We start from the raw sequence: 15,683 nt of genomic DNA on the forward strand, positions 1-15,683 counted from the left end.
AAAAACATGTAAGTGGGATTTAAATTTTTGGTGATAAAAAAACGTAAACTATAAAACAAAAAAGTTTATATATAAATAAAATTTAAAAAAAATATATATATAAATAAAATATTCTCGTATAGTACATAAACAAAAATTAAATTAAAAAAAAAAAAAACGTAAAACAAATTTTTTGTACAAATTAAATAGACTCTTCTTGGAATTAAGCAAAAAAGCAATTCAACTCTAGGTACATTATATATATATAAAAAAAAGAAACAAACAAAATCAACACACTTTTGTGTCTGTTAATACTGAAATTTCATTATAATGCAACAAAACAGACAGACCCTTAAATGTATCTCTCGTGTTTTTATCTAATTGATGTGAATTAAAAAAAAAAAAACAAAACAAACAAAAATAAAACAAAATATATTATTCGATTTATCACCATGGATAGATACATTATTAACAAAAACTCAAATCTCATGCGGTAATTTTCTCTTTTCTTTTTATCGAAGTCTATTTCTCTTTAAACTACATCAAATTCATCATAAACATTTTATATTAAAAATGCACTCTGTGATATCTTGCAAAGTAATTTTTGAAATCTAAATATTTCAATTGTATTCAAAAGCCTTTGACAAGGTCTAATAGAATACATCTAATGCACACAATATGCAAAGTCATGTTTCAGACCAGGTTTAAGTTGAGTTTTGTCACTATTTGATTGAAAGAAATCCATAACCTACTGATTTCAATTATCCTGGATGTGATAGATATTAATTTAAAAGAACGCTTTGTAGTCATTTTGTATTCGTGGCTTTTATAAAAGATATCAGCTGCTTTATCTTCGACCCTGAAACTGTGTGATTTCAGGGGTGCCAGCACGTAACTTTGAACAATCGAGTTAACTGAATACAATCGAGCACTGGCAGCACCTATTTTGTATCAATCAACAATTTCCCATTGAAAATCTTCGATTGAACGTGCAGGGGCCCCAGAAAAACACTCAAAAACGTGGTCCAAGAACCCAGAAAGCAAACAGTATTTGAAAGCATGTTAGTGAGAATGCAGATTCACAAATTTTTATTTCGTGAATTCCAGGGTTTAGTTTAGGTTGTACGGAGTGATAAATGGGCAAGCCGAATCATCTCACTCGGATCTCATTGGATCCATTGTGCTTTCCAGGGGTTAGGTTGTGAAGGATTTGGATGAATAAGGAATGGGTTTAGTGGGATTTTTAGTTATTAATATGAGGTGCTTAAGAATACTATAAGTTTTTTTCTTAGAAAGGGTCGGCTAAGGATTCCTTGATACCCTAACTATCTATCATTAACGTTTCAAGAAACTATTTTGTAGTCTTTTTTTTTTCTTATTCTAGTGTTTCGGGTTTTACTTGAGTCTTAACTTAAGAAACAGAAATTCCAAGGGACTTTTTTTTCCCTAGAAAAAACTTTTTCCTCCTGAATTTTTTCATCCGATCTCAAATCTTCCTAGAAATTTAGTACCAGGGAACAAAAATCTTATGTAATGACAATTATACCTATCCCCTGCAAAATTTATAGGCTCCACCATTAAATTCCGAGGGAAGCTGTTGATGATCATTTTAGATACTTTGTTTAAAACAAGGGAAATATTCATAGACAAATTTTCATACACAATATCACAATAATTAGGCTTTGAAAATAATATGACTGGTTTTGAATGCCAGATACCTAAAAAAAAATTCCAATAATTTAAAGAAAGGAAAGCAGTTCATGGGTTATCAATATAATTTACTTCTGTTTTGAGTATCAGTGCCTTTCTTGGCGAATTTCATAATGACTTCTATATGAGCACTTTTAATTACTTCTAAAGAAGTTAGACAAAGTATTATCATAACTTAAATTAGTGCTAAAAAGAAGGTTTGATTGCTCTTGTAAGCAGTAATGCAAATGCTTCCGGGTTGCTGCACTTTTTCTAGAATTTTGAAAATGTTTGTTGATTGTGTATCATTAATTTAATAAGAAAATATACGAAAAACCTAGAGATTACACTCTTTGGATAAAACTATCCCGAAACTAGTAAATTAAATTCTCTACAATACAGAACTTAAACTTGGTTTTCCGAAAGACTGTAAACAGGCTTTTCATTGATGTAATAAAAGAATTTGATATACCTGATATAGTTTATCGAGAAATAGAACCAAGAAACTACCATTTTATTATGAATTTTGACCAAATTATTGTTGTCTTATTATTATTATCACCTCATTAAAAATAAATAAATCATCCCATCGAATTCACTCAAAGATTAGTTTCCAGTGGGTGCTAATAACCCCCTAATGTTGTTTACACAAATAAACCTTATTCTGCTATTTGCTATGAGTTCGACCAATTGATATAAATTAACGATGTTTTTTTTATTTCCAAATTCCTTGAAAGCTTCTGTTTATGTATCAACATTTTTAAACAAAAAGAAACCGTATTATCCTTGATTAAGGTTTTTAAACGAACCTATAGCAGAATAAGGTTACAAAAAGTCACAACTTATGACACGTTTTATACTACAAATAACGTGAATCAATACAAACACAAAAAGAAAATCCCATTCGAATGATATCATTCCTTCTTCTAAAACCCACAGCAGCAACAAAATAAAAAAAAAAAAATAAAATAAACAAAAAATATATAAAAAAATATGGTGTGTAAGGATGTTTTACTATAATGCTTAGTTAAATTTGTTTAAGATTTTTTCTAATAGTTAAGTGGCAAAAACTAGAGAAGAAAATTTGAAAGCAAAATAGGTTATAGTATCTCACCTCTAGCCAGCAAAAAATATAAAAAAAAAAAAATTGAATAAATAAATATTTCATGTGAAAGTTTCTTAAAATTAAAAAAATTTAAAGAAAACAAATAAAATAAAATAAAAAAAAAATTGTATATTCTAAGTATTGTAAATATTTCATATTCTATAGTGATATTATGATTAAAATTATGTTCAAAAGAAAAAAATAATAATACAAAAATGAAAATATAAATAAACTAAAAAAAAAAACTATTATATTAAATATTAATAAATAATAAAAAAAAAAAAAAATAATTAATAATGAAATGTTTTTTGTAAGGATATCATTTAGTTTGTACAACAAAATAAAAAAAAGCGAAATGTAAAGTTAAAAAAAAAACAATGACGTCATTTTATTATTTTAAATATTTCTTTTATTTACAGAAATTCTTATAAAAAAAAAACAACAAAAAATTGATAAAAATAAATTTATTTATTACTTCGTTGTATACTATCCCAATTAGGTGTTGAATTTCCACCAGCACAAAACCAATTTTCTTCTCGGGGTCTCATCCAGCCTGATTCGATTACATTATCCTTGACCAAAAAAAAAAAGAAGAAGGAAAATAATTAAAATTTTAGTTTGATTTGTAGGTATTCTATAGAAGAAATAAAAAAAAAAATTGATGTCTTACAGCAGCTCCAGCATAATCCACACTTGAATAGTATCCTGGATAGTTTTGATAGGAATTTGTAGGTGATGATACAGCCGCCGCAACTACTGAAGCTGGACTCCATGCAGAGGCTCGTGAATCCAATGAGGGTGATGACATGTTTGCTTCTATGGAGGCTGGTGACCAAATTGAATTGTTGCTGCAATATGGTGTGGCAACCTATCAAACAAAAAATTATAAAAAAAACAAATGCATAATTTAGTTCGGTCAAATAAGACGAAAGCTCGAGGGTACATTACAAAAAATTATTAATAGGATTTTCTTTGCATTTTATTTTTCTTCAAATCTAAGGTGCTTGTACCTCATTTTTTTTTTTACAAATCGATTTATTTCAATTTCTGTATTTGAAAGGGAAAAAGTTTGAGAGCAAAAAATATTCAACCTAAAACTTTGAATAATTATAATAATTATTTCAGAAGATAAAAGGCAGGCCTTTTAAGTTTAAACGTTAAAGTTGTAATGAAAGTAATAAACCTTGAATGCAATTTTGTAAAGATGAAAGTAATGAATGGATAATTTGTAAGACAATCTTTTAGCCTCTTATGACTCTCGACTTAAAATCCTTAGCCTATATTTTATTTAAAGTAAATGTTATTTTTAAATGTTTGCATCAGACTTTTAGATTTTGTTTTAAATTGGCCTTAAACTTATTTATTTCAGAGTGATTTGCTCGTGTTCAAAGAAGTTCAACCATGGAAATGATAGATATTTTTTGTAGAGCACCAAAGGATTTAAATAAAAATTTGAAATAAATTCGCAGGAATTCTAAATTTTACTTCAAAACCATATTTTTCATTGCACTCTCTCACTCTTTGTTTGAAAAGTCTGTGTACAGTTAAAAATTAATGGCAGTTTGAATTTACATGAAAGAGGTAAAAATAACTGAAGAGTTTTTATCGGTATTTACCAGTCGAAGAATTTTCGCCAAGAGTTTTCGTAGAGTTATAGAGGACGATGTAACTAAAATCCTTTCTTAAAAAAAAACTTGTCAAAATTTGATTGGTTGGAAATTGAAGAAATTGATATGCATCTGAATACATTTTTTTCAAGTACGATATGTACTCAAAAATTAGTCGAATTATAGAAAAAGTTGGACTTAATCGAGCTATGAGTAGAAAGAGTTTTGAGATAAATGCATTTAGGTAACAGACAAGGGACAGAGTTGAGAATTGTAGTAGATGTGCTCAATTTCGAAAGAGATTTTAAGGGGTTATATCTAGTTGTAAGTGCAAAAAAACCATCTTTTTTGTGGATTTTTTGTGAAGAGGCATTTTAATATATAAACATAAAGAATACATATCCATATAGCAAATATAATGTATTGTAATGTTTTATTCCGGGTTCACAATAAAACTTATTTCGTTTATTTTAACTTCCACTTATCTTTCCGTTCAAATAAGAACACACTTTATTTCAAATCAATTTACTTTTATTATTCGCTCAAACAAACACACTTTTCAATCACTTTATTTACTACTAACAATTTCCAACACTTTATTTCACTTTGTACTGTACTCTTTCACATTCAAGATTAAACTGTATCCGGTCGGTGTCCACGCTGCCCTTTTATACCTGAAATTCGGAATTCGAGAATGTCTTCGAAGGTTCTCGTCTTTGCTTCTCGAAGCTTCCTTTCCAAGAGGGGGCGCTTCATACTTCCAGTCCAGTGGGATATTTTGGGATATTCAGCAGTCGAGGGAATTTCTTTGGATGCGTTCAGAGGGTAGTTTCTTAATTACTAAAGGTCCGTTCACATTTCTACCTTTACTGTAGCAGGTAGTGTGTTCAGACTTTTATCTTAAAAGTAGTTCGGTAATTCATCGTTACATTGCCCCCCTCTTAGGATTGTTCGTCCCGAACAACTCCATTGCTACTTTCACCATTATAACGATGTAAACGGTCACAATGAACTACCTTTAATTTGCCTCTTACCCCTCTCTGTATACGGTAAACCACGTCGTTGATTCTGGTTATTACTGTGTAAGGGCCTTCCCAGTTTTGTTGTAGCTTTGGTGATAGTCCCTTTTGTCGGTGGGGATTGTAAAACCACACAAGTTCTCCTTCTTGAAACCCTGTTGCTGTCGCTCGCGCGTCATATCTTGTTTTCATCCTGTCACTAGACGCTTTTATATTTGTCCTTGTCCGTTGGTGAATGTCAGCCAGTGTTTCTTTCAGGTTATCAACATACTCATCTATTTCCTGTGGCTCATTTGGAACACATCCGAATTTTATCTCACTTGGCAGCCGTATTGTAGAACCAAAAAGGACTTCCGATGGTGTATGTCCAGTGGAACTGTGTGTTGCACTTCTATAAGCCATCAAGAATAATGGAATATGTCGATCCCAGTCTCGTTGATTATCGTTGACTACTTTTGACAGGTGTTCTTTAAGTGTCCTGTTAAATCGCTCAACCATCCCATCAGATTGTGGATGAAGCGGTGTTGTTCGCGTCTTCTTGATGCCAAGGAGTGAGCAAACCTCTTGAAAAATCTTAGATTCGAAGTTCCTTCCTTGGTCGGAATGAAGTTCCATGGGTACTCCGAACCTGCTCACCCAATGAAAGACAATCTTATCCACAACTGTTTTGGTTTCCTGGTTTGGGATGGCAAATGCCTCAGGCCACTTGCTGAAGTAATCCATCACTACGAGGATATACCGGTTTCCTTTGTTGGTTTCGGGAAAAGGACCTGCCACGTCTATTGCAATCCTCTCAAAAGGTGTGCCCACATTGTACTGATGCATCTTGCTTTGCATTTTTCTAGCTGGTCCTTTGCTAGCTGCACAAGTATCACATTTTCGGCACCACTTTTCAACGTCTTCTCTCATACGTAACCAGTAGAATTGCTGGCGTAGCTTTTCCAGCGTCTTGTTGATGCCTAAATGGCCTCCAGAAGTTCCACCGTGCATCTCTCGGAGAACATCATTTACCTTTGACTGAGGTACGATTAGTTGCATTACATAAGATTTACCATCTGCGGATTCCCACTTACGCCTGAGTAACCCTTCTTGCACATGAAGTGAGTCCCATTGTGCCCAATATGCTTTGAGATTGGGGCTTCGGTCGGAGATGTCGGCCCATTCTGGTTTCTCTTCATGTTCCTTCCATGCAAGGATGGGTTCGATGTCCGAATCTTCCTGTTGGGCCATCCTGAGTTCTTCATTACTCCAGCCGCAAATGGGATCAGCTCTCGTTCTTCTTACAGCGACAACTTCCTTTTCCTCTAGCCGTGTGCAATGCTTGCAGTCTTGCTTGCACGGGCGCCGAGATAATGCGTCTGCATTTGAATGTAGCTTTCCTCTTCGATGTTGAATCTGACATTGATACGTCTGGAGTATCTCGATCCATCTTGCTACTTGACCCTCTGGATTTTTGAAGTTCAAAAGCCAATTTAGTGCACCATGATCTGTGCGAAGAAGGAACTTCTGTCCATAGATGTACTTATGGAAGTGCTTTGTTGCCAATACCAGAGCTAGAAGTTCCCTTCTGGTCACGCAATAGTTTCTTTCTTGTTTCGAGAGTACCTTGCTGAAATAGGCAACGACCTTTTCTTCTCCGTCATGAACTTGCGATAAAACAGCACCAACTCCAACATTACTTGCATCTGCGTCAATGATGAATTGTTTGCCTGGAGTCGGATAGGCCAACACAGGAGCTTCACATAACCGTAGCTTCAGTTCCTGAAAGCTTTTCTCACACTCACCTGACCATTTAAAGGGTTTACCCTTCTCCGTAAGCTGGTGCAAGCTTTTGGCGATTCTCGCAAAATCCTTCACGAACCGTCGATAGTACGTTGCCAGACCGAGGAAACTCCGAAGTTGATGCTTGTCCTGAGGGGTTGGCCAATTCTTCACAGTGTCAACTTTTTCTGGATCAGTCATTACTCCTTGGGATGAGATGATATGCCCCAAATATTTAACCTCGGTCTTGAAAAGTGCACATTTCTTTGGATTTAACTTAAGATGTGCTTCTCGTAGCCTCTGGAATACAGCCTTTAGGTTTTCACAATGGTCATCAAATGTTTTCCCGTAAACGATGACATCATCCAAATAGACTAGGCAAGATTTCCAGGTTAATCCATTCAAAACGCACTCCATCAAGCGCTCAAAAGTAGCTGGGGCATTACATAGCCCAAACGGCATGACATTGAACTGCCACAGACCATTTCCTGTGGAGAAAGCCGTCTTTTCCCGATCTTCTGGATGGATTTCTACCTGCCAGTAGCCACTCTTCAAGTCCAAAGTCGAAAACCATTGTGCTCCTTCCATTGCATCTAGAGTATCGCTGATTCTTGGCAGTGGGTAGCTGTCTTTCTTCGTCACATCATTCAGCCTGCGGTAATCGACACAAAATCGAGTGCTTCCATCTTTCTTTTTGACGAGAACTACCGGTGATGCCCAAGGGCTTTTGGAATTTTCGATCAGCCCATCTTTCTTCATTGTCGATATCATTTCTTCAACTTCACCTTGTTTGGCCAAGGGGAGACGTCTTGCTGGTTGACGAATCGGCCTAGCATCTCCTGTATCGATTCGATGCTGCACGAGTTGTGTTCGGCCGTACTGCCCGCTGGGTGAAGAGAAGATATCCGAATATTCGTGAAGAAGCCTTCCCGCAACATTAAGCTGATGTTGACTCAAGTTGTCTGATTTAAGAATTTGAGTCTTTAGTTTCTCCGAGTTCATAGTCATCTGTGTGTCCACCTCGTTGATCTTAGTTATTGCGGCCACAGATTCACATTGCCCAACAACTTCTCCTTTCTTAAGCTTGATTGGGTACGGTTTGATGTTAAGTATCCGTACAGGTACCATGTTGTTCTTTGGTGCCACAAGAGTCTTCCCGATGATGATGTTTTCGGAACTTTGCTCAACTTCTGGTTCAACCATGAGGTATCGATGGCTTCCAAAGTTCCCCTTTAACTTGGTCCACACAAAAACTTCTGAAGAAGGAGGCAGGCACATGTCTTCTTTGATGACAGTTCTAATTGTTGTCGAGTTTTCAGTGCCATAGACCATTGGAATCTCTACATTTCTGTATTTCAGGACTTGATTACCGATATCCAAAATGATTCCATGCTCCTTCATGAAGTCGATTCCAATGATGCACTCGTCACATATATCTGCCACCAAAAACACATGCGAAAACTCTAGTTCTGCCATACGGATCGTAACACGAACTTCACCGTACACCCTTGCTGCTTCTCCTGTGGCGGTCTTCAGACGGTAGCTGTTGGTGTTATGTAGCCATGTCATCTTCACCAAGTCTCTTCGTACAATAGAGGCGGTGGCACCGGTGTCAATTGTAGCCACGTGTTGTTTGTTGTTTATGGTCGCTTCCACTGTCAGACTTTTGTTGTCTCGTTTAGTCTGTGAGACTTGAATTGTGGTTCTGGAGCCATTGATACCAGAAACCAGCTTCTGCCCCTCGAAGTTGGTTCTTACTCGTTTTCCCGAATGGGAATCAAGATGAGCATGAGTGTTAGTTGTATCGCTTACCTGTTGTTGGGCAATATTCCTGTTTCCACAGTGTTGGCAAGCAGTTCTTCTTGGTGGCAATCTGCACTGCCGCTGGAGATGTCCGGTCTTGTTACAGTTCCAGCATCGAGCAGCTCCGTCCCTCTGGTTTCTTTGGAATGCGAGTTTTTGACAAGAGCATTCTTCCACTGCAACTTCTCTTACCCGATGAACGCCTTGAGAAGCCTGTTCTGCTGCTTCCATAGTGAGTGCAAACGCTAATGCTTCAGGAAGGGAACGTTTTCCAGCTGTTCGAATTGCTCGCTGAAGATTTATATCAGATACAGCACGTACAAAGGCTTCTGTCGCAAACTGATTGATAATGTCGTCTCCTGCTGTCGGATATGCCAGATGAGCTAACCTTTCAATATCTGCTTGGAGTTGTTGCAGAGTTTCTCCTCTTTTCTGGACTCTTGTATTGAGTTGGACGCGGAAGACTTCCTGCATATGGCCATCTCCAAAGCGTTTTTCAATGACCTGGACAAGAGCGTTAAAGTTACCATTCTTTTCTGGTGGTAAAGTTTGTAACAACTCAGCAGCAGGACCTCTAAGAGCAAGAGTCAGCGCTATACATTTGTCTTCGTCATCCCAGCCATTTGTTGTGGCAGCTGCCTCAAACTGTTTCTTGTAGATCGACCAAGAACTTTGTCCATCAAAGGTTGGTGGATGCATTTCCTTCTTCTTTGAATACTCACCAGAACTTTCTCGGGCCTTAATTTTTCGAACCTTGTCCAACTCTTTAGTAATGTCTTGGAATTTCTCTTCGAACTTTGTGTCCATTGCCAACAGCTTTTCTTTGTTTTCTTCAACACGCTCGTCAAGAGCAGTGAACTTCTTCTCGAAATCACCAAGCTTTCCCTCTAAAAGATTTTTCTGTTCTTCTAGAAGATTCTTTTGCTCATCGCGATGTTCTTCTAGATGTTTCTCCATTTTTTCGAGAAGATTCTGTTGTTCACTCTTTTGCTCGGTACGTTGTTTCTCAATTTTTTCGAGAAGATTCTGTTGTTCACTCTTTTGCTCTGTTCGTTGTTGTTCCATTTGTTCTCTTTGTTCATTGCGTTGTGTCTCAATTTGTTCAAGAAGATTTTTCTGTTCATCCTTTTGTTCTTTACGTTGCTGTTCCATTTGATCTTTCTGTTCTTCAAATTTTGCAAGGAGAACAGCCATCATGGATGACATATCGGAACTAGTACTTACTCGTTCTTCTACCATTTCAACTTCGAATTGAAATGTATCCAAATCTTCGTTTTTCTGGGTTAAATAATCCTGCAGGCGAATAATGAGGTCATTTTTCGATCCAGCAGTAGGAAGACCTCGTTTAGTTAATTCCGCCTTCAGCTCAGTCAAACTTAACTGATTCAATGTCTTACCCATTTTAACTTTTCAAAACGCGAGCACTTTTACTTATTTCAAAATGTTTTACACTTTGTTTATTGTTAAAACACACGCGCACTTTTTATTTTATTCGCGAAATTATCTGATTCGCACAAATAAATAAGTTTTATTCCACTTTTCTGACACCAATGTAATGTTTTATTCCGGGTTCACAATAAAACTTATTTCGTTTATTTTAACTTCCACTTATCTTTCCGTTCAAATAAGAACACACTTTATTTCAAATCAATTTACTTTTATTATTCGCTCAAACAAACACACTTTTCAATCACTTTATTTACTACTAACAATTTCCAACACTTTATTTCACTTTGTACTGTACTCTTTCACATTCAAGATTAAACTGTATCCGGTCGGTGTCCACGCTGCCCTTTTATACCTGAAATTCGGAATTCGAGAATGTCTTCGAAGGTTCTCGTCTTTGCTTCTCGAAGCTTCCTTTCCAAGAGGGGGCGCTTCATACTTCCAGTCCAGTGGGATATTTTGGGATATTCAGCAGTCGAGGGAATTTCTTTGGATGCGTTCAGAGGGTAGTTTCTTAATTACTAAAGGTCCGTTCACATTTCTACCTTTACTGTAGCAGGTAGTGTGTTCAGACTTTTATCTTAAAAGTAGTTCGGTAATTCATCGTTACAGTATTAAAATAATTCGCTGTGTATTTAAAAAAATATTGGGTTCCGTTATTTTTGTAGTAGATCTCCTACACGACCTCCAAAAAAAAGGTGTCTAGCGGTGAGCAAGATATCTCTGATCCAAGTCACTTAAAATTAAAAAAAACAAAAGATTTATTGTCAAGTTAGACGAATGCTGGTAATGAACGAAGGAATAGTCAAAATTTTGATTTTTGACAAAATGGCGGCTTCCAGAAGAAAAAAAATCGTTGTTTTTCACGAAAATTTACACTTTAAAGTGGCTTAAAAAATCAAATTATAATCAAAAACCTTTTTCCTTCGTTCATTACCTGATGAAAGTATCTAAGAAAATTGTGTAAAAATTTCAAGCCGATTACTCCAGGCGTTTCGGACAAATTTTGCTCACCGCCAGACACCTTTTTTTTGGAGGTCGTCTAGGAGATCTACTACAAAAATAACGGAACCCAATATTTTTTAAATACACAGCGAATTATATTAATACATTAAATTTGCTATATGGATATGTATTCTTTATGTTTATATAATTAAATGCCTCTTCACAAAAAATCCACAAAAAAGAAGTTTTTTTTTTCACTTACAACTAGATATAACCCCTTAAGCAACTTGTAGTAGGAAACTTGTATTTTTACCGACTTCCAAAAAGGAGGAGGTATTCAAATCGGCTGTATTGTTTTTTTTTTTTGTGTTTGTTTTGTGTTTGTTACCTCATAACTGCACTGAGTGAACCAATTTTGATAATTCTTTTTGTATTGAATAGCTGTTGGCTGAAATGTGGCCCCATTTCAATTTCGTTCAGTTCTGGAAACTATTAGAAAAAACATAAAACCCAGTTTAAGCCATGGAAGTCGGTTTTGTTTTTTGATAAAAATGATTATTTAGTTGACACAATAATACTAAAGTGCTTTAAGCTTCCCAAATGCGCGTGTCTAATTTAATTTTTTTAAGAGTTGGAAATAAATGTATTTTACTATTAAGAAGTCCAGCGAAATAATGTTATTTTAGAATGCCAAAAATGCTTTTAACTAAATTTTGGAGTTTTTACATTTATGCTCTTTTTACCGACTTCCAAAAAGGAGAGGTACCTATTCAATTCGTCTGTTTTTTTTTGTGTTTGTTACCCCATAACTTTCGACTGAGTGAACCAATTTTGATTATTTTTGATTCTGTGAACATCTTAAATAATGACTTGACATCAAAAAATTATTATTTTTCATAGACTGTTAGGAAAAAACGAATACTAAACATTTGAAAAGTAGGGTGTTTTCATAAACGTCTGCCTAACTTAGGCCTGCGTTAGTCGTGTTCATAAACTCAGATCTGCGATTGGACACAGAAAATTTCAAAATCGTGTTTTTTGAAAAAAGGAGTTTGTATTAATTTTTTTCTTATTAGGGTGGCTCTAAAAAATGTTATCTTCTACAAATGCTTGAATTATCCAAAAAAAAAATCAACGTGGATATTGTTTTGACCAAATTATCGAAGAAAAAAAAATTTTCCATTAGGGTGGTTCAAATTTTTTTTTTAATTAATTACAAAAAAAAATTATTTTTCACTGCAAAGAAAGTTTGTAAAACATGGTTTATGAAATATAATGTAAAATTGGGGTAGGTATTTTCGAATTAGGGGGCTCAGAAAAATGGTATAGGTATTTAACATTTACGCTTGGAATTCAACCAAATTCAATTTAATTAATTCGGCATGAATTTAAAATTACTATAGCAAAAACGCACTTAACAAATTTTCTGTGCAATGAAAATCATTTTTTTTTCAAACGCATAAAAAAACTTTCTTGAACACCCTAATTAAAAATATTTTTTCCATAGATAATTTGTTTTAAATGTGAACTACTCGGTGTTTTTATTATTTTTTTTTTTTTTAGAAGAGAGTATTTTTTTTTTACCCACCCTAATGTAACACGGTTTACAAATTTTTCGTGTTATTAATGAACACTTAGTGACTGCTGAAAATTGTACAAACGCAGGCCTGCAATTATTCTGCAGAATTGGTGTGTTCATTAATGCAGCAAAGCAGAAAGACGATTGGACCGACGCAGATTTCCGACGTTTATGAAAACACCCGTAGTGTACCTACCTTTTCTGATGAAAAGGAGTGTACATCCTCCAGTGTACGAAAATTCTATCCTTTTTTCAGGAAATGGAGTTACAAATGATATTTTACCCGACAAAAGGTATAAAATGCACCACTATGCGACTGCTTCGCTAAGTATAAATTGCCGAAAAGCTTTAAAGGCATAAAATAAATCTTATGAGACCAAAAGCATAAGGCAAACAATAATAGTTATAAAACTTGTCATTAATTTTATTTCTTCTTAATTTTTATTGCAAATAAAACACTTTCCATTTTGAACCATTGTTCGCGTGGATTTTGTTTTATGCATTATTTTTATTCTACAGAAACTTTTTTCCGTTCAGATTCGATCTAAATTACACTTTTAAAAATTTAAATACTGCGAAACACAACAGATATGGGACTTTTCTTTCAAAGTTCTCTCGGGTGTATACGTAACTTTTTTTTGTACCTATGACAATTTGACCATTGAAAATATGACCCAAATTTCATTGATTAATTTATATTTAGCGTAATTATTGAACATTTTCTGCATTTATTATAAGAGAAAATGTGAAAAGGACAGGAATTTCTGAAAAAACACAGAAATTATTGAAATACATCTTAGGACACATAAACTCCAGAAATAATGCATTGTTTTTAATAAAAATTTGGTAGTTTAGAGCTCAAATATCTGGGATTATTAGTGTTTAAAAAAAATTTACTTGGAATTTTAATTTTCATGGCATTAACAAAAATATTTATTAGAACAGTAGGAACTTTTAAATTTTCAAACAAATAACGGAAACCGAATATAAACGCCATTTTTAAAACAAGTCAAGAAATTCTTGTAGTTGCTAGAAATTTTAAAATACTAAAAAAAAAAAACAATTTTATGGTAAAATAATACCCATCTTGAATTGGTTCTGATATTTGCTAAATCATTAGCAAATACTTACCCCAGGTTGGAAATTCCCTGTCCCATGATAATTGGTACTTTGGGACGATTTGGTATAAATTGGAGAAGCAGTATGCGGCAGGGGCAATGCATCTCCCCTTGGCGAAGGGGTTTCTGTTAAGGAACTGGGGGGAGAACATTTTTTTCAATTAATAATGAGAAAGAAAATTTCCTCTACTCACCTGATATGTGCAGTGGTGGACATTGTACCGAGTTTGTCACTATAGCCAATATTTGAATCAATGTCCTTCAATTTGTTTGTTGCCACAGGACGAACTTTTCCAACATGATGATGATTATCCTCGGCGACTTTTACAAAAGATGAAAGCAATCCCGACCTTGTGAGATTGCCCAAAATGTTGCCACTGTTGCCGCTACTGTTGTATGCTGCTGGTGTCGTCGTCGTCATCGATGTGGACGACAACGACGACGAGGACGATGATGATGTCAAACGATTGCTATCTTTGGGGATGGGCTTGTTACCACTGTTACCCGCGTTTCTGTTCGCCGAAGTGGACAAATTAGCGGCTGATGGTTGTTGTTTCTGCAGCTGGCGACATTTTGCTCGCCGATTTTTGAACCAGACCTGTTTGATTGCAAAAGTGTTACTGATGTGATTTATGAGAATTGAGGTTATGATGCGTTAGGGTGGTCATAAAGAAATTAAAACTAATTAAAAACTAATTTGTATCCTTCCTCTGAGTTCTGTTGTCCCACAGAAAGCATCAGGGGTCAACATTAATGATGCCATCCAAACAATAGAATCACCAGCGGGATGAGGGAAATACCTATACGACCTATAACCATAATTGTGGGACGATATATTGTTTGTGACTGCGTTTTTTACGGACAAAAATCACATAAATTCAACTCACGTACAGGAAACGTGACTTCTTTGGGTTTTCCCTTCAATTGTGCACAAATCAGGAACAGTAACACATGCGTGATCCATTACAATAGAAAATGTCCACGGTTCCTTATACCTTTTACAACTCCAGAGTTTCAATATCTCAACTCAAACGGAACACAAATAACGCATCATGTTAGTGTGCGCAACTGGATTTCTTTGCATTATTACAGTTTTATGGGGTGAAACTGAAATGGAAAGTGGCATTGATAATGACGGGCGGGTACCGTTTCCCACCCTTGATGCAGAAAATCATGATTTAATGGGTGTTTTTTGAGGAGTTTTTGGGCGTGGACTGTTATCGGTTATTTTTTTATTTTGTGGTGCGTTTGAATTACGCTTGCGCAGTAAACGATCAATTTGATCAATTTGTGTGTATTTTTCTTTTTTTTTTAAGGAATAAATTTGGCTTTGGTCTTTTTTTCTGAAATGACTAACGAATTCAATTAGAGTTTCGTTGGTAAACCAATCAATTTTGGAAATTGGATTTTTTTTTTAGTTTATTAGGATAAAGAAATAAAACAAACTAACCTAGGTACTAGGTTAAACATTTTTTTAATCCTTCTCATTCGGTAAAGTAGTTAAATTAGTAGATATAAAGGAGGACTCTAACGTTTAGTTAAGGAAACTAAATTCAAAATGAATAGTATGGCCGTAAGGGCCAGTTTTTCAATTCTGTTAACTAAGGTATAGTTAGTTAAAGATATGTTTTT

The 15,683-nt window shown here is 35.0% G+C and overlaps 1 protein-coding gene across 1 annotated transcript in view; it reads right to left on the reverse strand.

Moving 5' to 3' along the window:
• Positions 1-3,237: 3,237 nt before the first annotated feature.
• Positions 3,238-15,683, reverse strand: part of LOC129909766 (homeobox protein OTX1 A-like) — a 35,836-nt gene continuing 23,390 nt past the window's right edge. Inside the window, exons 5-8 of the mRNA XM_055986836.1 lie at positions 14,246-14,649; positions 14,065-14,188; positions 3,444-3,641; positions 3,238-3,345 (exon numbers count right to left, since the gene is read on the reverse strand). Of these exons, the coding sequence (XP_055842811.1) occupies positions 3,238-3,345; positions 3,444-3,641; positions 14,065-14,188; positions 14,246-14,649 (834 nt within the window). The remainder of the gene's footprint in view (positions 3,346-3,443; positions 3,642-14,064; positions 14,189-14,245; positions 14,650-15,683) is intronic.

Source organism: Episyrphus balteatus, chromosome 2, assembly GCF_945859705.1.
Source record: "Episyrphus balteatus chromosome 2, idEpiBalt1.1, whole genome shotgun sequence".
In the NCBI taxonomy this organism is placed as follows: Eukaryota; Metazoa; Arthropoda; class Insecta; order Diptera; family Syrphidae; genus Episyrphus; species Episyrphus balteatus.